The sequence below is a fragment of the Cylas formicarius genome, unplaced genomic scaffold, assembly GCF_029955315.1.
Source record: "Cylas formicarius isolate icCylForm1 unplaced genomic scaffold, icCylForm1.1 PGA_scaffold_1__22_contigs__length_36826433, whole genome shotgun sequence".
Classification (NCBI taxonomy): Eukaryota; Metazoa; Arthropoda; class Insecta; order Coleoptera; family Brentidae; genus Cylas; species Cylas formicarius.
The window spans coordinates 6,003,504-6,031,266 of record NW_026844264.1 but is presented as its reverse complement, the minus strand read 5'-3'; the positions used below and the strand labels follow the sequence as shown (position 1 = coordinate 6,031,266).

The following is a 27,763-nucleotide window of genomic DNA, read 5'->3' as shown; positions in this document are numbered from 1 at the left end:
GTACTGTGGCCACTGTCTCAAAAGCGTTTGAACAGTCAAGCAGAACCAACGCCGTACAGTTTCCCTGATCTGTAGCGTTATAGATATGGTCTGTAACATTGAGTAACACTATAGTAAAACTATGACCTCTTCTAACACCCTACTGAGTTTGATCAATTAAATTTTCGCGCTCTACATATCGACACTTCGGTACCCTCTCAATTATCTTTGATAACAATAGAAATCGGTCTTGGATTTTCGGAAGCGCAACGTTGATAGTTTCCATTTCCTAGCAAATGGCAATACAGAAATTAACAATGTAGTAAATGTATTTTAAGAAAAATGGACAGCAAAAGATTACGAAATCTACATGTATGCCATCTGAACCTACAATTCTCGTTTTTATTTGAGCCCAGTAGTGTGAAATTTAAAATTTAGAAACAAGTTTCATTTGAACTCATTGTTCATAGCACTATTTTCATATTACTTTGTGACGTTTGCTGTAGTGCAGAGCGTTGGTGTAGAATTAATAAAGTGATGATATATTTCATTTGGCTCTGAAAGTTTAATCGGGATGTCGTTACTGCTCGTAGTCCCCACGATATTCAACAGATTCATTCATAATATTTTGGTGTCTAGTACTTCCAATTTAAAGATTGACTTTGTCACAAATTCTGTCTTGTTTCTCAGAAATTCTGACTTCGGTTAGAAACTGGGACGTTTCATAGAAATTCAGACGTAATTCTCAGAAATTCTGATTTGTGTCAGGATTGTTTTTCAGAAATTCTGACTCATTCCTCTAAAATTTATATATATTTTATTTTTGGGTAGCCTTTCTGCGCTTTCGTAGAATCCACTCCTGTTAAAATCGTAATAACGTATAACCAAAATTTGGCAATACTTTCTGGAGAAAATTCGACCGAATTTTCGGTTGCAGTATTGCCGGATTTCGTCGCCAAGGAAATGATCAGGGATATTATCGAGAGGGAGGAACGTGGCGCCGGATTTCAACCCCACCAATTTCACAAGATTTACATTCACCGTTACGAGAACGTCAGCATACTCTTTGCCGACATAAAAGGCTTCACCGGTGAGGCTCAACAATTAAAAAATATATATCGCTTAAAAACGAACTAATTTCAAACAATTTCAGTGCTGGCGACGAAGTGCACCGCCCAAGAATTGGTGAAGATTTTAAACGAACTGTTCGCGAGGTTTGATAAATTGGCGACGGTAAGTTTCAAACGGTTTTTGTTTTAGTTTCCCGGTTTAATTTTCCAGGTGCAAAAGGGACAAATTTAATTTAAAATTTAAATCGAAACGCACCGACGCGAATAGTTCCCGGCACGTGGAAACTGTAGCTTTTTAGTTTGTTTCAGTTTCGTCGGAAATTCGTTAAAACGTTAATTTTGAGAAATTTAGGAATTGTTTCTCAAAGGCGTTTTTTTTTCATTTCGTCCGCTACAGCGACGAAGGCGGACTCTAATTTCGGCGGCGGGTGAATAGTTTTGGCAAAATAGGAAAAGTGACGAAGTCTCGATTATATTTCGTTCCCTAATGCGCACGAGTAGTCAAGTGTAAATTTGCCATAGAGTAAGATCACGTCAAGTGGACCCCCATTTACCACTTTATCATAAAAAATTAATCTATATATATTTTGTTATAAGTACTTATGATGGAAAATTGATCCCTCAAACGAATTTTTTAAATTTTGGAATTGTGGAAGTCTCGAACAGCATTGAAGGCTTTATCAGTGATAATTTAAAATAATAATACAAAATATTGTTATAAAACATATTTTGTTATTATTTATGTTATTTTATTATAATTATATTAATATTAACAATCACAACATACTGAATAGAACAAACAAGCTTAAATAATTAAATTGTAAATTTGTTTGTCAGTTATTTTTTTTTTTCTAAAACTTATTTTTTTTTAAATAAATACTTTTTAATCCTCTGAAACGAACCCGCATGCTAGTGAAAAATTTTCCAATGGTTTGTAATAATGAAATTGGCTAGTATTTTTTATTGTAGTTAAGCGTTCGAATCGTGGTTGGTATTTTTTTTAAAGAACTTTGGGCCTACTGAAAAAAGGAAAGTGGGGTTGTTATGTGGTTGTTTTTATCACGTTGGAGAGTAGCACGATAAGCTTGTCTTGTTACACTCTCTGCTAAGCCATCACACGCTCCTTTGCCATGAGATGTATCGAAAAAAGTCCAATCAGGATCAACACGAAAATCATTTTTATGATTAACTAAATTGGCAAAATTATATGTAAATAATAATTAAAACTAATTTTTTAATTACATAATTTCATAATTCACTCGGCCCATTTTAAATCAGAGAAAATATTATTATTACAATTGAAAATTATAATACTAAAATATTAACTAAAAAAACACAACTCAACAACACTTCAGCTTTTATTTTTAATAATTATTTCATACTTTGCGTAGCCACTTATGTCACGAATAGACGGGAATGACTTCTAAAATGGTTTCTTATTTACTACTTATTTACGAGTGTTGTTAAAAATAATAATTTACTAAATTACCTAGAAAAAAATAAATATAGATCATAACAGTTTTAAAAATTTAAAGTTGATTATTATTTTTTTTAATTTACGCTGTTTGGTAAAAATAATCAAAAAAATTGATAGCATTTTTTATAACATTGTTAAAAAAATAAATTTTTATTAATAATAATTATAATAAAATAATGTAAATAATAACGCCCGGCGCGCTGTCATATATAAATTCATTTTGTTTAAACTAATGACGAGCAGTGGAATTTTCTTCCGGAATCTTAAACTTAAATGGATAAAGCATGTGACTGATAGAAAAACATGATTTTTTTACCAAGAAATCAGTTAAATTTTCATTTGTTAACTTAAAAGTAGTTAATAATACGAAAATAAACAAATAATTTTAAGTCGTTAATATATTCTTATATTATAGTATAGACATTTGACCATGGACGCTGAAAATTTCATAAACTTATCTCTTACGGTTGATTTTTAATCCATTTTTTAATTAAAAGCGCTTAAAATTTCCATTATAAAAAAAAGGTTATTAAAATCAAAATTTTAAAAAATCGTTAGGGGGATCAATTTTCCATCATAAGTACTTATAAAACATATATATATATATATATATATATATATATATATATATATATATATATATATATATATATATATATATATATATATATATATATACATATATATATATATATATATATATGATGACACTATATTCCGGGATATAATCCGTTCGCTTGTTTAACTCCAGCTCCGGAATCCTGCATCCGACTGGAATCCTCCAGAGTGTTCGAAGTGTTTTCGGAGCGCGAGCATTGAAGATGCCAAGTGAGATTTTGGCGAAACGTCTGCAGGATTCCAGTCGGATGCAGGATTTGCAGGATTCCAGTCGGATGCAGGATTCCAGCCGGAGTTCAACGAGCGAACGGATGATATCCCGGAATATAGTGTCATCACATTTTACCATCCGTAAATCAATACGTGAGAATATATATATATATATATATATATATATATATATATATATATATATATATATATATATATATATATATATATATATATATATATATATATATATATATATATATGTATATATATATATATATGTATATATATATATATATATATATATATATATATATATATATATATATATATATATATATATATATATATATATATATATATATATATATATATATATATATATATATATATATATATATATATATATATATATATATATATGTATATATATATGTATATATATATATGTATATATATATATATATATATATATATATATATATATATATATATATATATATATATATATATATATATATATATGTAAGTGGTAAATGGGGGGTCCACTTGGGCTGATCTTACTCATAGCAAAGATAATTAAAGATGGTGGACATATTAATGGTTATATCGTAAACTTCGTATTGCATTTTTTAAGACTTACAGACCTCGAATCGTTCCTAAAAGTTCCTAAAGCTTCGGTTTCCTCGAAGGCGATGAAGTCATATAGCGACGAAGAACGTCACAAAAAAATGTTCAATTGCACATTGCAATAGGGGACATGAAGCGCAAAATCAGAAAATTGAATAACTACAGACTGAAACTGGTAAGGTTACTCTGTACTCTGACTTTTTTGTTACGTTGCAATTTTCCTAGAATATCCCCTCATGTCAAAATCTCATCTGCTTATAAAATCACCTGTCGAGAAATACACCAAATTAACAAGACTCTTCTTTGTTCACATCTTAAAATTACTTCCATTTTGTCCCCATCCAAGTTCGATACCCTTTCAAACATGATTCATGAGAAAGCTCAAACTCCTGCTGTATTTTCTAAACAGAATCATATTCAAACATTTCAGAAACTAACGTCCACATCAGTGAAACCATCAAACTTTTTTCAACTAGCAAACACTGTGCTAAATGTATCATTACACCAACTTTCTGATTTGGAAAAATCAGTTCTTACAGACATCAAACTGCCATCTCAAACAGCTAATGAAATTCGCATAAACTCAACCTTAAATCTGTTAAGGCTACTTTTCTATCAGAAACCGTTAAAAAGTCTGTCACTTCTCATGACTCTAAAATTCCTCGTCTTTACAGATTTCCAAAGATTCACTAGCCGGCATATTATCTAGCAAAATATCTAACTTCTATATTAAAACCCTTTACAGGGAAAACCAATTCTTTTGTACTTAATTCCTTTCGTTTCATCGAACAATTAAAAACATTAAATTCAAACATTATTCTGGTTAGTTTCGACAGAAACACTGTTTACTAAAGCCCCTATTCCTAAAGTCTCAGTATTATTTCAGATATATTAAAATCCAAACTCCCCAATAAAAAAATGCTTATCTGGAACATATTTTTCTTGTTATGGTAAAATTTATCAATAAACGTCGGGAACAGCTATAGGCTGTCCATTATCACCAGTCATCGCGAATATGTTTATGGAATCCATTGACACCTTCCATCCAAAACCAAAATAATAGAAACGCTATGTTGATGATACTTTTGCTATTTGGTCTCGTGGTTAAGAATCTCTCCAAAATTTTTTTAGCTATTTAAAGTCTATACAAACTAACATACGTTTTATCATCGTATTAAAAACTAATAACAATCTGCCATCTACCATCTGCCAGATATTCTTATCACCATCCGGCCCATAAATCATCGGTTATCAACTCTCTTTTTGACAGAGCAGTAAAAGTATCTCAACTCGAGTCGCTAAACTCAGAAGTAAATCATCTTACATTTGCTCTTCTCCTTAATAATTTTGAGATATTAAGCGTTCCATCCCAAAATACACTTCACCACAATCTTCCGAAAGCAACTCCGCACGTGCCACTGTTGTCCTTCCTTACATTCAAAACATCACATCAAAAAAAACATTTATCACTTGTCCAAAAATCTCTCAGTTTACTCTGCTTTTACAGATTTCCACCTAACATCAAATCTTATTCAATAAAACTAAAATTCTTGCATGTAATCAATTCTTCTACCAACCAAAAATCCGAGAATCTGTAGAAATGTATCAGCAACCAAACAATCTTAAATTCGACTCATCTCTCATCTGAGACAATATTCATAGCCCTCCTTTAGTTCCTCCTCCCGAATATATAAGCAGAATAGAATGTGAGCCAGTTTCAGTTAAGCTCTGAAGAAGCTACCAGGATGATTTGGGAAACGTCATTAAATTTTATCTATAAATAAATGACGCAAGAGGAATCCAGAAGATTTATAGATAGTATTCAATACGATTGCGGACCGACAATTTGTCACCGTTTTTGGATGCTGTCAGCGAGAAAATTAAATAAATATATATAATTCATATTATAAGTGGATAATAAGGCCCGCGCAAGTAATACGGCCCATGCACCCATTTAACAATAAAATAAATTTATAGGTATTATGGCGCCTCCTATGTGTTGGTTTGTTACCTAAATTAAATACGTAAACCGGCATATACGACTAAGTTCGGTAGTTTTCGACTGTGCATTATCCGGTCGAAATGATAAAAATTTATGGTTGAACGATCGCGTTTATTCGAAACAAAGGGTCACATCAAGAATTCTAAGAAAGGTAAGTTTTAATTTACGCAGTAACACAATTACTAAGCAGTATTCAATAGCACATTTCGTTTTTATTATTTAACATATCCTCAACATGATTTCGTAGCAATGTGGGTAATAAGGCCCTGACAGATATCAGTTGGGCCTTATTACCCACCACTTGAATTTAATGAGCCTTAATACTGGCAAGAAATGTTGCGGCTTGAGGGCCAATTGGACACAGGACATGATGGAAGAAGCAATGCTGTTTCTAAGTCAAGGAAAATTCTAGTGTTATGTAGAAACAAGATGCGGAATACCACGTCGCACCCTTAGAAAAATCATTTTGAAACTGGAGCTGTTGAAAGAATTCTGGGAGCAAAGCCTACCGTGAATGAAGTACAAGAAATTGATTTAGTTTGGAAAATCATTACATTTTCTGACATAGAATTTCCCTTGACACCAAAAGCACTATAACGAAGTGTGTTCAAGTATGTTGAAAGCCCTTTTGAACAATGAGAAAAAAATGCTTGAAGTGACTGGTATAGAATATTTATGAAGCCATATCCTTCTTTGTCTCAAAGAAAGGCCCAGTCGATAAATCCTGCTAGGGGGGGCAAAGCTTATTCTCTTCATTGTTAACGACTATTTTGAAAAACTTGATAATGTTCTCGAAAAATATGGCTTCAAACATAAACAGGCAAATATATAAACATGGATGAAAAGGGATGCAGACTAATCCTGCATCATCAACAGACAGTCATTGCCAAAAAAGGGAACAAGCAAATCCACCTGGTTGCTTCAGAACACACTGAAAATTGTACGATTGTTACCTGAGCAAACACATTAGGAAATGCTATCCCACTCATGATATTGTTTAGAGGGTAGAGGCTGAAACCAACTTTTAGTGTCGTATTACCTCCGGGATCTCAATTGAAGATGTCTCCAAAAGGTAGCATGACCATAACCTTATTTATTAAATGGGTCAGTCATCTTTCCAAGTTTATTCAGCCGCCAGTTCTCTTAATATTTGACGGTGCTGCGTCACATCTCGATATTTCAATTGTGTATGCTGCTGACCAACTGGGAATTCACTTATTATGTTTTCCTTCAAATACCACACATGAACATTTTTTGGATGAGGAGTTGTTGCGTTATTGGGACAAATTCTTAGATAGAAAAATGAAGAAAGAAAGTTTTTACACCAGTTCAGAGGAGAAGTATGACCATCAATAATATTACACATGAATTCAGAGCCACAGTGATTTACCCATTTGATAAAAGTGTAATTCCTAAGCACGCGTATGAGCCAAGTCTACCCACACAGTAAGAAGGAGTTCAACATGAACTCGATATTAATGTGTGTATAAGTGTCTAACTCAGATAATGATGTGCCTATTGCTGTTCTAAAGAGTCGTATAACCACTAAGGTTACTCTCCAGAAAGAAAACAGTTTCACGGAAATTCTTGTCACTGCCAATATGAAACCGGTCTCTGGGAAATAAATCCAGAATGAAATAATTGTATTACAGGGCCCAAGAGATCACAAGAGATTTTTTTTTCGATTTCAAACGAGAAACGTCTAAAGAAATCATTCAAATCAAATCTTTCTGGCCCCAGTTCGTCCTCCAAACAACGAAAGCAAGTTGAAATGAAAACCAAGCCCGTACTTCCAGAAGATCCTAATGCAGACTGTAATTTGGAAAGTTCAGAACATTCCTATGTGAACGATGATTTACCTCTTGCCATCCTAAGCTGTCGTTCCTATGAGGCTCACTGAAGATGATCCGGAAGCTGTTACATGTCTGGAGTGCAAGGAATAGTTTCTTTACTTATTTTCCACTACAGAAACAAAGGGGGCCTTAGTACCCTCTATGGTTGGAAATAAGGTCCAATAACGGGTTTACGTTTAAGTTTTTTTTAAAGAAAAACTGTTTCATATTTTGTTACATTTTATTTTTCTATGTGTAAGAACAAGAGAACTGTTTTAAAAAATACCAGTTTGATGCTTTAATTAATTAAAGGTACCTTAAATCGTCTATTATTCTATTCTATTATGTAAGGGATTATTATATAGCAGAAGACAGACACACCCAAAAAAGGGACCTGAACTAACAAAAACAACACAATTAAATGTAAATGATCTTCTAAATGTACAAAAGAGAAAAAGGAAGAAGATGAATTATTTTTGCTTCCCTGGCGAAAAATGTTTAAAGACGACCAAAAGTGGTTCAGGCTAAACTCAGAATGGCAGTTGGAATTGTAGTAGGCAGCTGACAGATTTCTGGACTACGCCCATACCAATTCCATGGGATTTAATTCACTATGATATGCTGTATTTTTGTACAAGGGGTTTATTTCAATTTTCGATCTCCAGTAGCCCCTTCCTCTGGACATCTTTCTGAAATTACTCTTTATTTAAAGTAAGCAATAATGAAATAAATATTTTTTCCAAGAAGGGCGTTCTTTTTTAGAATTTCTTGAGTCATTGCTGGTGTCATTATCCACGAATATAACAGACCCAGGAGGAACAAGATCTAGCATTTGATTGAAGTAGTCTTGAAAAATATCAGTATTCATGTCTTCGTGATAATATCCAGTCCGTTTTGATTGAAATGCTAGCATCTCACCACCGACAACTCCATTTTTGCTACCAACGTGGGTAATTATAAATTTTTTACCTTTTCGCGAGGGTGCTTTTACTCCAGCGGGATCCTTCCACGGAAGCTTGCCTCGCGCCTTTTTTTTCCATGTTTTAGTATCTAACGTTGAAAAAATTGATTTAATTTGCACATTTCCATCACAGTATCACAAAATTGTAGACTGCGGTCGGGATCATCTCCGATCAGCTCCTGATATATTGTTTGGATCATACTTTTCTTCTTTTAATACAGCTGTTCGTCATTTCAAGGTACTTCTAATAAATTGGTTAATTTTATGTTGTCAGTAGTTTTTGAACGTCTTGGCCGTAGACGATTTTAGACGTGCCCTGCTTCTCTAAGTTTTCCATCAATTTTACTCATTCTGGATGTTATAATGGGTATTTCTGGATATTGGAAATATTACAGGAACACAGTGCGAGGATTTTTCCTGAAATCCAATAGTTGATTTTTAAATGAATTTGTATTATATTTTAATAGTTCACTGTATAGTTTTTTAGATACGATCCGAGTCGATCGATAGACTACATGGGTCGAAAAATTATACCTTGGTATTGTTTAATTTGAAACCACAGGATTTTCATAGTTCATGAATCGAATGAAGATCGGTATGATGAGTGTAGCTGTAGTAGTGTAGCATCAGTGGTCCAGCAGTATAAGCACCGTATAGGATGACAAGATGTGACAATATTATTCGTTACTTACTACGAGTTAGGCAGATTCGGTGCAATGAGATGCCCGAAATCCAGATTTCGTCTTCGAAAAATCTTTTGTTAATGCACGGTGTTGTCCAAAAAAAAGATAAAAAGTTAATTGCAAAATAGAACTACAATTGTCTTTTTTTATATGTTAAAAGAAAGTCCGATATTTCATTATAAATAGAAAATTTTGCTTCAACTAGATTAAAATTGTGAAATCCGGTGCCGTTCAACTGTTAGATCTCAATACAATTTTATTTTATTTGTTATTTGCAGTCTCAGGCGGAGTGAAAATATTCATATGCGCTTGAGCTTATCTGCCAAATATTTTCAGGAAAACGACTGCCTTCGGATAAAACTACTGGGCGACTGTTACTATTGTGTGTCCGGGTTGCCGGTGCCGAATCCTGACCACGCCCATTGCTGCGTCGAAATGGGTTTGCATATGATCAAAGCCATCAAGGACACGCGTCATAAAACTCAGGTTTGTTTTTAAATAAACGCCCTTTTCAGTCGTTGCCGATGCTTGTGGATTTCGATACATTTAGATCCCGCTGTCTCATGTACGTATTATCACTGATTCACTAAATATTGACTACGAAGGAAAGTCGAAAAATTGCTTCTACTAACCAAAACTAGCAAGGAAAAATGGTGTAAAAAGCATACATCCAAATTATTTATTGCTTGAAACGATTTTAATAATTAATTAAATATACAGGGTGTCTCAGTAAGAGCAAGATATTAGGGAAAAGTAACTCGACTAAGAGAAAATACTGGAAATTATTTTCTAAAATGGCCACCAAGGAGGGTAATTATTATTTGCATTTTAAAACTCCAAAAATTTCTAATGTTAACCATAGTTACTATCTTAAAGCTGAGAAATATTCAAATCTTCTCTCTCTCTAAATAGAAAAATCGGGGTTCAACGACTCAGTGACTTTATTGAGATAAATTAATTGACTATGCATAACATAAATGTTTGTACATATAGATTCTCTCATTTAGTTAAAGGAATATTCTTAAACTCAACTTAAAAACATGAACCACATTAATACTAATTAACATATATTATATATTAACATATAACTAGTCTATGCAATCCAAGCCAACAAGACGGATTGAAGAAGAGAAAGAATACAATACAAATTCTAGATCTCATAGTGTATGTTACTTTGTTTGTATGTTGTTACTGATTATATTTAAGCTCAAAATTGCTTAAGTTAGACGTTTAAAGTTCTTAGGAATATTCTTTTGAAGTTTGCCGACTTGGAATGAAAAACACTTTTCGAAAAGCGTCGTTAAATGTTTGGGAACACAGTTTTTGAATCGAGTATTACGGTATTGTGTGTGTGTCTCCGCAATTTTAATTTAATAATTTTATGAATAAAAACTAAAAATGCATGAACAATATCGGCATGGTTAAAATGCGACAAGACCAAAGTTTCCGTTAGTATTTCTTTCGAACTTTATTTGCATATAGCATCTTTAAATTTTAATACGCCATTTTTACTTCTGACGTCACCTGTGCTGGAAAATATAATGATTTCACACATTCTTTTTCGAGCAAATTAATATCATCAATCCTTCTTAGTTGCATAACTTTCTCAATTGTCTCAACTTTAGGACTAAAATAGATAACTGCAAACTTGCCAGTGTTTATAAAAAACAAGTTGTGCTGTTTTGATATGGCTTTTATATATCTCAATTCCTCTTTTATACTTTATTCCGCCCCATGATATTCCTGTGGATTAAAATTTAATCATAGCCGCGTATCTTCAGCCTAAGCTTGATAACTACAAACTCTTCAGCATATCTGCGGAATATAATATGAAAACAGGTGGTCCCGAAATTGATCCTTGGCGTGCACCGGACGTTACCGGTAAAGGGGGAATATACTCTGCTCCCGATCATCACCTTTTCAGATAAAGTGACAAAAATGTTGTCAAATGCTTTTGAGTGGTCAACATTCCTATCCTAACAGAAAATACGAATTAAAGAATTTATTACTAAGAAATAGTTTTTCGGCAAAAAATTCGCTGTAGGGGTGGCTATTAACTAATTCCCCAGAAATAACTAAATATCAATCTGATTTGTTTGAATATCAAGTGATATTAAAATTTTGTGATTTATCTTTCATGTAGAATCACCTCGATTTGCACTAAATTACCCAGTAGCTGACATTCCTAATTTTGATATCCTCGCTGGTTTTTAATTAATTTATTCCACTACTCTTTTGAGTGAGTTTCTTATCCCACGGATCCGAGCCCTTTCGGACATTTCCGGCATTTTACCGCACGGGTTTGGGAGCAATCGGATGTTTTTTGAGATATTAACGCACTTGTTGCATAATATACTATATAAGCACTAATTTCTTCATCAATAATTAGGTGAGTGTTCGAAGTGTTTTCGGAGCGCGAGCATTGAAGATGCCAAGTGAGATTTTGGCGAAACGTCTGCAGGATTCCAGTCGGATGCAAGATTTGCAGGATTCCAGTCGGATGCAGGATTCCAGTCGGAGTTCAACGAGCGAACGGATGATATCCCGGAATATAGTGTCATCATATATATATATATATATATATATATATATATATATATATATATATATATATATATATATATATATATATATATATATATATATATATATATATATATATATTCTCACAACAACATTAATTAAGGTTTTATTGTCATTTTTCGGTATATATAGTAGCAGGTAGTTTGCAAATATTACATTTGATAAAGACACGGTGTTGTCGAAACAATTGTCATGTGAATATATCTAATTTCGTGAAAATCTGAACTTTCAGTTCTTATTTATTTTGTCATATGTATAGGTAATATATACCACCTGCCTTATTCAAAATGGTGGATATTTTATTTAATTTATTATAAAATAATTAATTTTGTTTTTGTCAGATGTTTTTTGAAAATAAAACAATCTACAACTTTTAGAGGTGTTTATTTTAAATAAATGATTATAGATACATGAATGATGTATAAATATACAGGGTGTTTGATTTTAAGAAATTGAGAGAAGTAACATTATGCGAAACATCGCGTAATTGATATAACATTTCAATTTTGAATATTGTCTCAGAAAAAATATTATTTTCTAAAATGTTTCGCAGAGAAGTGTTTTAAAAGTTAATATGCAACGTAACAACGTAGAGGCCGATAAATAGATATTTATATCATTGGATCCGTCTTTTAAAGGGGTAGTTGAAAATGTGCTAAAATATAGAGGGTTCCATATGAATAAATGTCACACTATTTGATTAGCCTGTATCAGAGTGACAATTGAAATAATACAAAAACACTGGAAACGGGAAACAGTTTTTGCATTCAAACATTAAATCCACCTTAGACTGACTAGAATAGAATTTATCATAAATCAGGCACATATCACCCATTGCCAATTAAAAAACTTAATAAAATGCTTTCAAAAATATAACATAACCCCAAATAATAGTAAAACGCCGTTATAGACAAGAGCAACCAAATCGTAGATGGAAACTTTTGATTCAGCCACTACTTTCTAAACTAACCGTTTTCTGAAGCTCTATCTAATGTGAGCGACAGTTTCACAACACTCCTTTAGATCTTGTATGGATTCTTTCAATCTCTCGCGGTACATCTCGTCCTGATCCACGTAATCCACAACCAGCTGAGATCTATCGTTGAAAAACACCTCTTCGTATAAATCCGGATCGGCGAAATACTTCTCCAAACAGTCGTTCCTCATCAGAATGAGCGGAAAATAAATGGCGGCTTGAAGGATAGCGAACACCTTCTGCTCCTCGCAACTTTCCATGAACTCGACGAACGGTACGACGCTTGCCAAATCGAAACCCCCAGCCTTCACGTGCTTTTCGAGGTAGCTGTAGTACATACCGATCATCTGGTACATGTTGGCATCGCGAAATCGCCTCGAAGTCGTTAGATAAATGACGGACAAAACGTCGTGAGCGGGCGGGACGTATCTCGCGCTTTGGAAGTCGACGAACTTGCACTTTTCCGGCCGGTCGTGGTTGAACTTCACGAGGAAATTGTTCGACCACAAATCTCCGTGACAGAGTACGTTTCTGTGCCGCGGAGACGGCTTCACCAGGTCAAAAATTTTCTGTAAAACTTTCGCGGCAGCTCGTGAAAAGTTTCCCGCCGGAAACAATTCCTCGGGGAACTCGAACATGTCGATTTCCCTCAAGACGCATTTTATGGAAGCGTCGACGCCTCTCTTGTTCACCACGTCGTCGAAGAAACTCTCGTCGAAGCCGTCCGGATACTCTCGATTTAGCCGGTACTCGGTACGTAATTGTTGTGATTTTCGTTCCTCGAATATGATGCTGCTGGCGTGCAGCTGGGATAAAGAATGGAGGATTACTAGGACACTGTCGTAATCTAAATACTGGTGTTTGGAGACAGGGGTGAAACCTTGCTCCTCCAGGTCGTCGAGAAAGAGGTAACGGTTGGATTTGGCCAAGTGACAGGTCGGGGTGCATTTGGTGATGACGGATACGCCATGATCGGCGAACTTCGAGAAGATCTCGTAAGCGAACTCCTCTTTTTTAAAAGCACCAATTTGCTCTGCGAATCTGGCTTGGTTTTCGGTCTTGGGGAAGTATTTTACGAAGAAGCGGGCTGTAGTTTTCGACCCGGTGGACTCGTCGAGAACCGTCGCCTCCAGGAAAGCGTGATCACCCAATAATCCGATTTTCTCGGTGAACGGCATCAGAGTGCAGTCGATGAGGTCTACAGCGTTGGGAATTCCGAGTTTTTGCGCTACTGCAAGCGAAATGTCTTCGTCCGGTATATCTATGTCGTCCATGGTGGCCGACACTGAACAGAATAATAATAATAATAAGTTTAATAATAATAATAATAATAATAATAAATAATAATAATAATAAATAATAATAATAATAATAATAGCAATAATAATAATAAATAATACGTATTTTTTGAAATTCAATTAGAGTAATTTTTATAGATCTTCTGGATTCCTATCTTCTTATCTTCTTTGCTGGAAACTTGTCAGCCTTATTGCTAATAATAAGGGACTGATTTGTCGATAGGCGTGTGGAGGGGGTGGCAACTTTATGAAATGTATTGTCAAAAATGTAAGTCACTGACTTCAATTGAATTTCGATGAATCCCTGAAATAAAGCTAATAAAAATTCCATTTTTCCGTCTCTTGAACTTTTCTCATATGCTTCGTTTACGAGATAAAATATAAACACTATTTTATTCCATGTCCATTTATCATAAAATTGTTTTTCAGCATTCTGATAATGAACAAAAAATTTACAAATCTATTGGCAGTGGCCATCAGCAACAAATATTTCAGATGTTATTCGATTGTTTCAATCATTTTGTACCGATCTGTGTAATATTGAAGTTGCGCAACAAAAATTAAGACGACGGATATACACTTTATTCGTGGACTTGCTGAGGGCAATGCATTAAAAGCTAGCCCGTGGTACACTGAAAGATTTCCTAATCGTATTGCCCCTGAGCAAAATTTTCGATAATATTGTGATAAAAGTGGAGGAACACGGAGGTCAAAAACAGCCAGAACGGTAGAACTGAAAGAAGATGATTGAAGAAGATCCAGGTACTTATACTCAAAAAATTGGCAAGTTCTCAAGAATTATTCGTTACATCCATACCATGTCCAACGCGTTCAATCTGTCTTAAAATGATTTTTGCGGAAAATGGTTGAAATCCGCCAACTACTGATGCTGATTCTGTTTATTGATGATGCGAGTTTTCCAAGAAATGCAGTAAGTTCAAGAAGTGCTATAACAAATCCACAATATTGGAAGACCAACAAGATCAACATCAGTTCTCGTTGAATTGGATTGGAATTGTGGATGACTGAATAATTGGACTCTTTCTGGATTTCTAATTGATGCACAATTTTTAACACTAAGATACGGAAATCGTCGCATTGGTGGATATAACTTATCGCCTGCACGATCCGCGGACTGAACTGCTCTAGATTTCTTCCTATGAAACCACTTAAAGTTTTTGGTTTATTTTACTTCTGTGGAAAATGTAGACCACCTAACAAATCGACTTACAGTTGGGTGGCTGAGAAGAACGTTGGATTCCTAGCTGGTCGTGGTCACTTTCAGTTTTTGTAAATTTTTTGTATGATAAATATTAAATTATTTTCAGTTGAATTGTTCGCTAACATTATTGGAACCTTCGAAAATATTTTTATGATAAATAGACACGCACGTTTTTATTTTTAATCTTGTTAACGAAGCAAGATATGAGAAGAATCCAAGATATAAAAAAGTAGTACTTTTAATCGTTCTATGTCAGGGATAGAGTTAAATTACGGTCAGTGGCGTTCATTTTTCTCAATAAATTTTATAAATGCCACTGTCTAATTTTTCAGAAGAAGAAGATTTGTATTATTTTAAGAACTCATTATTTCAAAAAAACTAAAAGAGGGACATGAACATTGTCTCAGATGAGTGACTGATCTCGGATTTTACACCCAAGGGTTTATTTACCGTACCCTTAAGGCGCCTTCATATTCTTTTAGACGGGTTGATATTTTTGGGCCTGTCTCTCAATTACGTTCTTTAGGTAGGCGGAATGCTGCATGGAATGCTGTAAATTCAAACGGGTTATTGAAGATGTAGAAAGGCTTTTCACATAATATTTCTAAAAAACTTTTCTTATGTTGTCGATGATGTTTTGATTGTAATGAAGTGACAAGTGCGAACTTGCTTTCGAACACATTTTTTTGGGAGGTTATGACGAGTGTGAATGCTTACTATCTCTAATCTGGAAATTTTCTGAGAGAAGATCATGTGTTAGGGGTTCAGTGATTCGTTTTGAGATAGTTTAAAGGCACCCTAAACAAAAGAGTTGGCAACCGCTTATTTTTGGACCCGATGGTGATGTGATAATAAATTAAGCTATCGGTATGTGTGCGTAGGTTTTCTGTAAACTCTACTACCCAATGTTAGATCTAATTTTCTATTAATAATCTAAGAACAGGAAATAATTCATTGATTAGGCGTGTGTTAAGGTGTATAGAGTTGAAATAGAATGGAATGGAAAACAATATCGGGGAGATTCTTGATCAAGAGGAAGAATAACATAAATGTCATCAACATAACGTTTTCATAGTTTTGGTTTTAGATGGAAGGTGTCGCCATTCTTCTCAAAAGCTTTCATAAAAATATTTTCAACGACTGGGGATAATGGAAAGCCCCTAGCTATTCCTGATATTTGTTTATAAATTTGACTGTTACAATTAGGATTCCAGATCCTCGGATTTTAATATATTTCTAATTATGTTGAAGAGTTTCAGGAATAGAAACTTCAGTAAGTCGATTAATTCTAAATCGAAATTAACCAGAATATCGTTTACATCTGATGTAATGGTTATTAATCGTTCAATGCAGTGTGTGGAATTAAGTAAGAGACTAGCAGTTTTATTACCGAAGGATTAAATCAAAGAATTGCGACGGTTTTTGTAATTGTTACGTGGGAGAGAGAATATCGACTTTCTTATTTTAAAAGGAACACCTAGTATATTACTTCATTTTTTAATTCTATACAAAATTCTAGACATATTTCTTTATTCGGAAGTGTTTATTGTTTCAGTTGAGTAAGTTTTGTTGTTGATAAAGGACTGGGATAACGGATTTCATAAGAAATTTCGATACATATTAACGCAGGGTGCGCGAAAAATAATATTAAAAATGAAATTAAAAAAAATTCCAAAAAAATTTTTTTTCAATATTCAATCAATTATTTTTTCATATTTAGTTTTAAAAATTAAGGCAATTTTATATACGCCTAATATTTTTGTTTTTGAAATATTTCCTTTTAAACATTTGTCTAACTAACTGAACTGGCACTTTGCAGAAACTCCTGAAGGTTCAACCCGAAATGCGTCTTTAGATCTAAATGTCAAAAGGACAATGCAGCAATCTTATGGAGAGACGCTTTTCAGAAAATATATTTGCTAATATTATTTGGACAGATAAGTCCATATTTACAACCTCAGCTAAAAATGTTAATCGGAATTATACCGATTACTGAAGCAACAATAATAAAAAAAACATATGCAAGTTACTAGATCAGCTAGAACTTCTTCAAAGTATAGGGTATGATTTGGAATTTCAGAATAATAGATGCAGTATTTTTTTATTAGAATTTAAATTCCCAACGTTACTTAGAGCTTTTAAATATTATTCATCCCTTCGTTGAAGATGAAGTGCCTGAGAGGGAATGCCGAAATTTAATTTGGCAGCAGGATGGCGCTCCTTATCACAGAACTCAAGAAATTAGCACCTATTTAAATGCACACTATAGAGAATGGATTGGAATGGATGGTAGTTACGCCTGGCCTCCAAGGAGCCCCGACTTAACACCCTAGATATTTTTCTATGGGGTACACTTAAAGATTTAGTTTGCAAACACAAACCTTCAACTGGCGAGGAATTTAAACTTCGGATATTTAAATGAGACTGAATCTGTTACAAATGGCATTACGTATTTAGAAACCCTTTATTGCTCAAAGTGGAGGACATGTTGAACAACTGTTACAATAATTATTATCCTTTGTAAGCCATTAATTTTTTATTCGTTAATAAAATATTCAAGAACGTTATCACGTATCCTTGATCTTATTCTATATAAATAATGCATACATACATTTAAATAATGTTTGAATCTTCATACGTGCATCGGCAAGATTGCGACAGCACTTGTTTTGTTCAAACGTCGCCATAGCAACCTTATACTAACTGAACTTGTATGGCAACAGGTGTTCCATTTACAATAAGAAAGTTGATATTCTCCCACGAAAAATGAAACTCTCTGTATATACCAAATTAAAATAAATTGAAGGTTTCTAATACCTCAATTAACCTTTGTATTTAACTTTTCGGTCCCTCCATTATGGTTTCTGAGATAAGGTAGTGTCCCACCCTATACAATATTCGAATTCAATATTCGAAATGTCCAGGTCCAAGTCACTACTACTTTGGGTAATCTGCAAACTAACTCTGGACTTTAGCTAAATAGTATGCTCAGGGTCTAATTCTGTCGAAGATTATCGGACAGCTTATGAATTATTATGGCAAGCGGAAAGAATGAAATATTTTCGAACAAGTTAAATAAATCATTCAATACTAGGAACTACGTCACGGTGTTTCCATCATTTGATGAAATAATCCGAATATGGAGGGCACCGTTACTAGCCTGGTATTGCAATCAGGTCCGGTTTCAAACATATTTTTGGAAATGTCAATGTCGCGCTCAGAACTGACACCAAAGTTCATCCACGTTGTCTTGACATTAGTTCAGTAACATGTTAAAATGTTTCATCTATTCTATTCTTAGGGAGCAGCTATTTTTTAAACTTCATAATTATCATACTCATTTTTGTATGCGCAGGCAACTTCCAGCAGCTTTGATTTCAAGTAGAAGTGGTCAAAGAAAATATTTTTTAGAGCAAACCTATATCTTTCATTAATCTACCTAAGGTACTTAAAGAAATCATTCAAATGCAATTAAAGCTGGCCGAATGTTTAAAAAAAATATCGTTGTGAATAATTTGTCTGAGTAAATTCTTCAAACCTTTGTCATAGGTGTATAATCGCGAAACTCTCCCGATTTTCTCTCAGAGTAGGATTTTTAGATTCGCCATTTTCTTGTTTTTTTTTAACATCACTCAGCTTTGAACCTCCACTCACAGCAAATGATATTAAAAATCACAATTTTCGCAATAGCATGGAACACTTGCCTTGTTTGAATTTCTTGAATTCCATGTTAATGATAAGAATTGGAACATAAAATCAAAGAAAAATCTCATGTCATTATTTGGATAGACTTGCCCTTTTCAGTCATTAATACTTCATCAACAATAATACTATTCAGCTTTTATTACCTATTTGACAAACATACACATGGATATCTTTTGACCAGAACCGACTCTGGTACAGCTGGACAATTGACCAAGCTACAAACATAATCTCATTGTGACTTGGACTATAGAAGACATTAATGTTTGATTACAATTTTTGCAAAGTTCTAGCTGTTTTCTATGATTCTATCAACTCTAGTCAAACATTTAACGCCTAACGATTGAAAGGTATATGTTACGCTTAAAAGTCGAATTCGGACAATCCCCAAAAAAAGTACCCAAATCTAGTTTTGAGCAAGAAATATTTCACTAACACGAAAAATTAATTTTATACGGGTATTGAGTGTTAGACAGTAAGCCAAACTAGTTTTGCGCAATTTGAAATGCAGAGAACTAGTTATGTACATTTTCTGAATGACTAGCACTAATTGTGCTTATTTTAGAGCCTCCCAAACCAAAAATAAAACTATAAAATTGCAAGCTGATTTCGATTCTCCATTAGTTCGGTTATTGGAAGCTTCAGGTAATCAAAAACATAATCTTATGACTAAAGATCGTTACCCCACTATATTTAATGAAGTTAAGGAGGCATATTTGAGCAAAACCCCTATCTGCTAGATTCTGATGCCATACTATATTTTGTTTCTCCGGATGAAGTGTTTAGTGTAGTTCAGCAGGCACGTTTCTACCGGTCATAAACGACATAAAGGTATGTCTCTGCACTATTTATTTTACAATTGTAATTGAACAATACTGTAGTCTCCCGGAATCGGTATCCAAATAAATGCCAGTAAGTGGTGTGAATACGAAAAAAATTAATAAGTTCAAAGGCTAGTAAATGTTCGCTTCTGGTTAGGTTATGCTATTGGTTGTCTATGTATCTCTTTTCACCGGAATTTATTCGGATACCGGTACAGGGAGACTAGATCTGGAAGCTGGATTTTTTTGTAACGCGTGCATTTTGTATTAGCATTGGAAGAAGAGTTGAACCAGGAATATGCAAACTATTAACAAATAAATTCATATTGAACTATCTATTAACTAAGCCCAATGATAAATAAGACTGCTGATGAAACTGCCAGACACCTAATAGAAATTTTTTGTTTATTTGGAGCTCCATAAATTCTTTATTCTGATAATGGCCGTGAATTTTCCCACCAAAACATAAATAATATAAAATGTCAGTGGTCTCATTTGAAGATCGTTCATGGAAAACCTCGTCACTCGCAGAGTCAAGGTTCCGTGGAACGGTGTAACAGAGATGTGCGAGATGCTCTTATCTATATGACCAAACATATTATCTTGAAAAACTGAATGAATGAAACCATTGAACTTCACAATACTCTAGCATCTATAGATGAAACTGAAACTGTTGAAGATGACGTGCAACTTTCTATGACAATATGTCGTAGAGTGAAGTTCTTCTGGTCAATGAGGACAATATGGCGGATACCGAAGTGGAACTTTCTATGATCGATGAGAAAAATACAATAGTGAAGTGTAAGGCTTTATTCAAGACAGAGAAAAACAAGAAGAGCAAACTTCCCATTGAAAGTACGAGAAATTAAAGTCAACGTTTGTTATGCACTGTGTGTGAAAAACCTATCACCACCTTGGAAAACTGCTCAAAGTGCAAAGAGAGAATTTATGGTTCCTGTGGTATTTTAAAATTCAGCTATATAATTCCCAATCGTGAAAACGCTAAAAAAGGTTTGGAATTACAAGCCAATTTGATACTCGCACAATGAAATAAAAATTTTAAACAGCTTCAGTTGGCGATAATGTCCTTGCACGAGTACCAGGTCTGGATTGGAGTTATTCAATCAATTGATGATGATGATGACAAACTAGTAACAAATTCTGGAATGTTGCAAAAACGTTTTTGTAGAAAGGAGTTTCAGTGATAATAATATTTTCATAGACAACAGCGATGTTGGTAACAAGAAGGACAAAGAAATATCACTTACAACGGTTTCTTCCAATATATCCGGATCCAATACAATAAAAAATGTATTAACAGATATCTTGTAGAAAGAAAAAAATAGCTCTTGTTGAAATAAATATTGTTTTAAATTACCTCTATATTTATCGAAGAAAAATTTTACAAAACTAGCTTTGCGTATTTTTTTCGGACATTGTGCACATTCAACCATTGAGCGTAACATATATAAATTTAGGTTAGGTTTATGTTTATATTTGTTTCAAGGGCGTTTTACATTATTTATTTATATTTATTTTCCTTGTGTATTTATATGTACTTTGGAATAGTGTATATGGTATAGTTTTGTATCTTTGGATGGAACTCACTCTTTTATCGAATTTTATAAATTAGGCAGAAAATACCTTAGTAGAGTTGGCGTTCTTCCCCGCGAAGCTGATGTCACATATTAAACGACTAACCAAAACTAACCAAAACTAACAAATCACTAAGTTTGTAAGCATTATTATAATTTCTAACCGAACGCTGCGGAAAATCTCAATCGAGTAATTTTATCGCGAAAGGTTATCAGCAGAGTCAATATTTATTTTTCGTAATTATTATGCACGCCTGCTTTACGATTTGTTTACCGCTCTTAACGGAAAATCTTTTGGGCTGTGTGTTCGATATCCGGAGCTCATGTAAAGCCGAAGTTACACATGGGTTTTATCAATCGCGCCAGCGATTTTAATATTTGAGTTATATTTTGCAATTAGTCTTGATTAAGTTCAAAAAGCCCACACAAACCTGTGGTGTCGAATGAGGGGAGAAATGAAAGAAGCTGGTGAAAAGCTTTTAGCAAATAGTAAGTAAGCCCATAATGGGCACATTTCAATTTTGAAATATCGGCAAAAAGTTAAACACCTAATAAGTCTTTTTACCATAGTTAATATAGTTACTATAGTTCAGAAGGTAAGTTACTGTTACTTTCCTTTACCCTGACAGTTTCTGAGAAGCTTTGAGAAATCAAAAAATAACAGCGTAAAAATTGTTTAAATTCTGTAACATGTAACTGAATTTACAGCTTACTTGAAACTTGACTACCACTTAAAAGTTTAACTTCAATATTACACACGGTGCTGAAAAAATTGCCCCGTAGTGTGGACACGCATTTAGCGCCCAGTTTTCACGGAGCAATATTAGGGTTTTTATATTTAATGTATGGTTAATTTCTTTATCTTAAAAATGGAACACGCTGTACTCTAATTTATTTTCAATAATAGTAAGCTTTGAGCTAGATGACTTTAATTATTACTAACTTGAAATATTATTACAGTTTAATTAGTAAAAATGAAAATTTACCCTCAGAAAGAACAAATTGATATGGTCTTGGTAATCGGTGAGTATCAAGGAACCTATTTATTAGCGTCAAGGGTATATTCCGAAAGATATTCCATTAGGCTACGAAGCATAAGCATAAGCATACAGAACATCCAAACAATAATTGAAAATATATAAATTTTACTCCTATAACACTCAACTCTATTTTTAAAGAAATCTCAAGAACAGCTATGGATTCTCCATTATCACCAGTCATCGCGAATACATTTATGTACGTATTTCCATCTAAAATCAAAATTATTGAAACACTAAACTAACACTCCACACACACATAAACACTACGTTGACTATACTTTTATTATTTGGTCCCATCTTAGCCCGAGTCACTGAACCCAGAATTAAAACACCTTACATCTATTCTTCTCATTGATAATTTACACATTTGACATATTAAACTTTCCATTGCAGAATGCACTTCACAACAACCTTTCCAAGAAAATGCAATCACTTGCCACTGTGGTCCTGCCTTACATTTAAATCACTGACCATGTATCCAAATTTCTTAAGAACTATAACGTTGAAACTAAATTTACTACTTTTCCAAAAATCTCCCAACATCATCGATCCGTTAAAGAAAAAAATTTGAGATAGCAAGAGTTTACAGCATTCCATGCATATGCAGCAAAGAATTCATTGGAGAGACAGCATGACAAATATTAAGAATGCTAAAAGAACATGCTGGATAGACATCAAATCTTATTCGATGAAAAATTCTTGCATGTAACCAATTCCTCTATCATAGAAAAACCCGTGAATCCATAGAAATCTATAAGCATCCAAATAATCTTAACCTCGACTTAGGTCATTTCACCCTTCACCAATATGGGAATCCTCCTCCTTTAATTTCGCCTCTCTCAAACAGTATTAAGCAGGTACAGAGTAGAATGCGATCCAGTTTCAGTTAAGCTTTGAAAAAGTCAACAGGATAATTGGCGAGACGTCAACAATATGTTTTTAACCTCTGATTACCAGCACCGATGATCTGTGAGGTGAAATAATTGGATCCCGAATGGTACGCCTATAATTTTTTGATATCCTGCATACTTTGATAAAACCGAGTCATATCCATCCATCTCCAAATGAATATGACAAGGAGATCCACAGAAGTGGCCAGACAGTTCTCCGTACCTAGCAAGTGGCGACTATTTTTTTTGGGGATATATAACGAATAGTGCTTAAAATACGACACCTCATGGTATTATACTACGACCAAGAAGAGGGTTTCCAAATTGCAAAATGTGTTATCCTAAGTTCAACACTCATTTCAAGAAAGATTCTTTTTGGTTTTGGTTATTAACTAAACAATACTTTTAGTACTGGTATCGGCAGCAGGTTAGATAATTATAGGTTCTGATTATAATAAGTTTTTTTCTACTCCCTTCTGTAAAATACCTAATTACACAGCGAGTTAGCTTACGGGAAGCGTCACTTTACCATGTGAGTGTCTTGTCTCACGGATCGGAGCTTCTTTTCAGAGCAATCGGATGTTTTCGGAGATTTTACCGAATGGCTTGATTATTGACGTTTGTCAATTTTGACAGTAACGTGAATGCATTCGTGTGGTTTTGCACCAAATGAACTCGCGACTCAAATGCCGTTTACCGCACTTGTTGCATAATATACTATTAATTAAGTGATTTTATAAAGTATTGGTTTTCTTTCTTCTTGTATAAAATGGGTCCAAAAATACTTTTTAGGCTTTTAATACAATACATTTTTACGTGTTCCATTTTTAAGGTAAATAAATTAGCCATAAATGGAGTACATGGGGAACCCTAAGATGGTTTTAAAAAAGATCTAATTTTGCATTAAAGCAGGTCATTAAATACTAATAATAAAATGCGAGTCCAAACTTTAGGGCAAGCTAAGCAGTAAATCAAATTATGAGCACCTCGTTACATGTTATAGGATGAAAATAATTTTTGAATTACTGCCTGTATTCTTTAATTTCTCAAAATTTCTCAGAAATGGTCAAAATTGTATGCAGAAAATGTAACAGTTACATTATGAAACTTTATTTGGTCCATAGTAGCTAAAGATCTAAAAATATAAGTTGATCCATAGGAAAACATGTAATTTTGAAATTGTCCTTTCTGGGTTATCCTGTGTATTTGAAAATAATATTAAAATATGTCTTCCATGGGCCCACAGAATACTGTTTTAAAAGTTTTTCGCTAACTCATTTAATTTTTCGTACATAACCCGAGGCGAATGTGGTGGACCACTGTCACCTCTCTCTCAGGCAACATTAAACAACTAGAATTCAAACCAGTGGGATTTTCATTGCCTTACCATAAACGTATTAAAAACAGACTCAAACGCTATGCAAACAAGCAGTTAGGTTAAGTTTAACTTATATCTCCTGTCCTTCCCCACATTACCGCACTAGCATAGACCCATTACATGCATGGACAACGAAAATTCATAAACCACCTAACAGGCGGGTGAGTTGCACCACCCTATATCTTTTTTTGTTTTATTCTTAAAAGTACTCAGATATTGATTATTCACGGTGTAGTTGTAGAATTTCTTTCACTAAGCAACTTATTTTCTTTCGACCTCTTTATTGCGCTTTTATGTCAGCTATCGTTGTTGTCAACCATGACACCATTAAAATATATTGTTATTAACTGTATATAGTTGGTGATAAGTTGCGGGCTCATTGCAGTTCACAAAACTGTCAAATTTCAATATACTCATTTTTTATATTTACTGCAATATAACTGTAAATTAGTCATTAAGTAATTGAATAAAACTTATGTGACATATATTTTGAAAGTAGTACTTCTTATAAAGAAACAATGAAAAAGTGTTTCGCTATTTCACTTTTTCGCCAAGGGTGTAAAGCAGTCATGGAACACCAGATTAGAAGCCATGTGGATAATAACAATATTCTCTATATAGAACAAAATATCTGTAGAGCCATAGACAGAGAAAGCAAGGAGTGACTCTAATCATGGACTCGATGGTTACAAATCATGCCATGGCGAAAAGAAGAAACCTCTCGATTGCCAGGATAGACTACCGAAATGCATTCGATTCTATTCCACACTCTTGGCTTATCGAGATTCTCTAAATCAAGAATTTATCACATTACAAACTGGCACGTTATTCTCACGTTTAATGTTCTTAAGATATCGTTTACAACAAGCACTATGGAATGGAGGAGGACTGGCTTACATCTGGTCAACTCTATCCTGAAAAATTGGATTTCTTGTTGATATTCAAGATCGAGTCATCAGAACAAATATTGCCTAGGGCTCAATGTCGAGGACAAATATAGAAAATGTGGTGCGCCTGGAGAGTCCCTCTAACATATGAACAACTGGCCAACTGGCTCTTAAAAATGGACTGCTGGGGAAATTCCGCGCTTATTACAAATAGCCACCTCTCTGAGAGCTTTATCAGAAACCTGAAAACCAATTAAGCACCAATATCGCTTCCTACCCCCTTACACCCTACGGGTAGAAAGGGACTAGATTATATATATATATATATATATATATATATATATATATATATATATATATATATATATATATATATATATATATATTCTCACGTATTGATTCACGGATGGAAAAATGTGATGACACTATATTCCGGGATATCATCCGTTCGCTCGTTGAACTCCGACTGGAATCCTGCATCCGACTGGAATCCTGCAAATCTTGCATCCGACTGGAATCCTGCAGACGTTTCGCCAAAATCTCACTTGGCATCTTCAATGCTCGCGCTCCGAAAACACTTCGAACACTGTTTTCGGAGCGCGAGCATTGAAGATGCCAAGTGAGATTTTGGCGAAACGTCTGCAGGATTCCAGTCGGATGCAAGATTTGCAGGATTCCAGTCGGATGCAGGATTCCAGTCGGAGTTCAACGAGCGAACGGATGATATCCCGGAATATAGTGTCATCATATACATATATATATATATATATATATATATATATATATATATATATATATATGCCCGATGGTACTATATTTAAAAATTTGGAAGTCAAAGTAACCTAGATACCTTAGTGTCCAACAAACTCGATGAAGTAATGAAAGCCAAGCTTGGAAAAATGGAACTGTGCATGCAGTCCCATTTTTTACGTACCTACCACCTCGAGTTCTGTGACAAATGTGCTTGCTGTTCCTGTGCTACTTTATTCCTTTGGAGTTCCAGAGCAGATTTGCATAAATTGGAAACAAATACAACCAAAATGATGCACTTTCAATGCAGCATTCAATGTCGGTTTTCTGAGGCCTGCTAATCTGAAGTCGGTGATCAAGGGTTTTCTGATTGCCTGCCAAGACGGAGTCATAAATACTTAATAAATTCTTATTATGTCGTATGGAAATTAAGTGGAGAGAGAGAAGCGAACGAAATAGTTACTATTGGTGAACTTCGTAGACTTTATCCAGATGTTTGTCCTTATTGTAGGAGTGTTAGAAGACCGAAGGATGAAATGCTATATAAAATAAATAGGATCTCAGCAAGTAGAAATTTATCTGACCAACTGACGAAGCTTCTTACATCTGTTGAGGTCGTGATTACGATTGGCTTTTCGCTCAGTGTCGTCGAAGTCATGGCAAACACTGTATCGATTTTCTTTTTATAATAATAATAATAATAATAACCTGATATCATTCTTCTTGACCATGGAATGACATTGAGTTTTCCTCTTCGGCGGAGTGTAACATCAAAATTAAAGAGAGAGGGAAGCGAAGGAAATATTTAAAATGAATTGGTGTACTTCGTAGGCTTTATCCAAAATATACTGTGCAGTTGATTAGTTTTACCTATTGTCTAGAGTCGATGAAGTGCTTGGCAAAATAAGGAAGATCCTGGTATGTAAAAAATCACCTTGTGATGAATATGCAAAAGGTTGTTGTCCTTTGGTCTGTTGAGCCAAATAAGCCTTCCGTATGGCCCACTATGGGTTCGGAGTCCTACAAAAAAAAGACCGCGAGAAAAGGAATAAATACTTAACTTTGGCAGACGATAAGTAAATATGGCAGGTAAATTCCACTTGGAGATGCAAAAATCTGCGGTGTTTGTAACTTGTAACAGAATCAGAAGGATCCTTAA

At 34.1% G+C, this 27,763-nt stretch overlaps 2 protein-coding genes across 3 annotated transcripts in view; one reads left to right on the top strand and one right to left on the bottom strand.

The window, feature by feature from the left end:
* The window catches only part of LOC132696188 (adenylate cyclase type 8), a 263,174-nt gene that overhangs the window by 200,719 nt on the left and 34,692 nt on the right, over positions 1-27,763 (top strand). Inside the window, exons 9-11 of the mRNA XM_060660881.1 lie at positions 917-1,069; positions 1,133-1,212; positions 9,799-9,948. Coding sequence (XP_060516864.1) covers positions 917-1,069; positions 1,133-1,212; positions 9,799-9,948 — 383 coding nt within the window. The remainder of the gene's footprint in view (positions 1-916; positions 1,070-1,132; positions 1,213-9,798; positions 9,949-27,763) is intronic.
* Positions 12,433-21,836, bottom strand: LOC132696189 (uncharacterized). Of its 2 annotated transcripts, XM_060660883.1 has the most exons (3): positions 21,709-21,828; positions 15,992-16,091; positions 12,433-14,306 (listed from the first exon to the last, which is right to left on the bottom strand). In XM_060660883.1, the coding sequence occupies exon 3, from the start codon at positions 14,293-14,295 to the stop codon at positions 13,030-13,032; it is 1,266 nt and encodes a 421-aa protein (XP_060516866.1). In that variant the 5' UTR covers positions 14,296-14,306; positions 15,992-16,091; positions 21,709-21,828; the 3' UTR covers positions 12,433-13,029. The 2 variants fall into 2 exon arrangements, with proteins under 2 accessions (XP_060516866.1, XP_060516865.1); XM_060660882.1 differs by lacking the exon at positions 15,992-16,091 and having other exon boundaries at positions 21,709-21,836.

What these genes read in the sequence shown, in the direction of transcription:
- LOC132696189 (XM_060660882.1), bottom strand. Translation starts at nt 14,295, where the DNA reads ATGGACGACATAGATATACCGGACGAAGACATTTCGCTTGCAGTAGCG.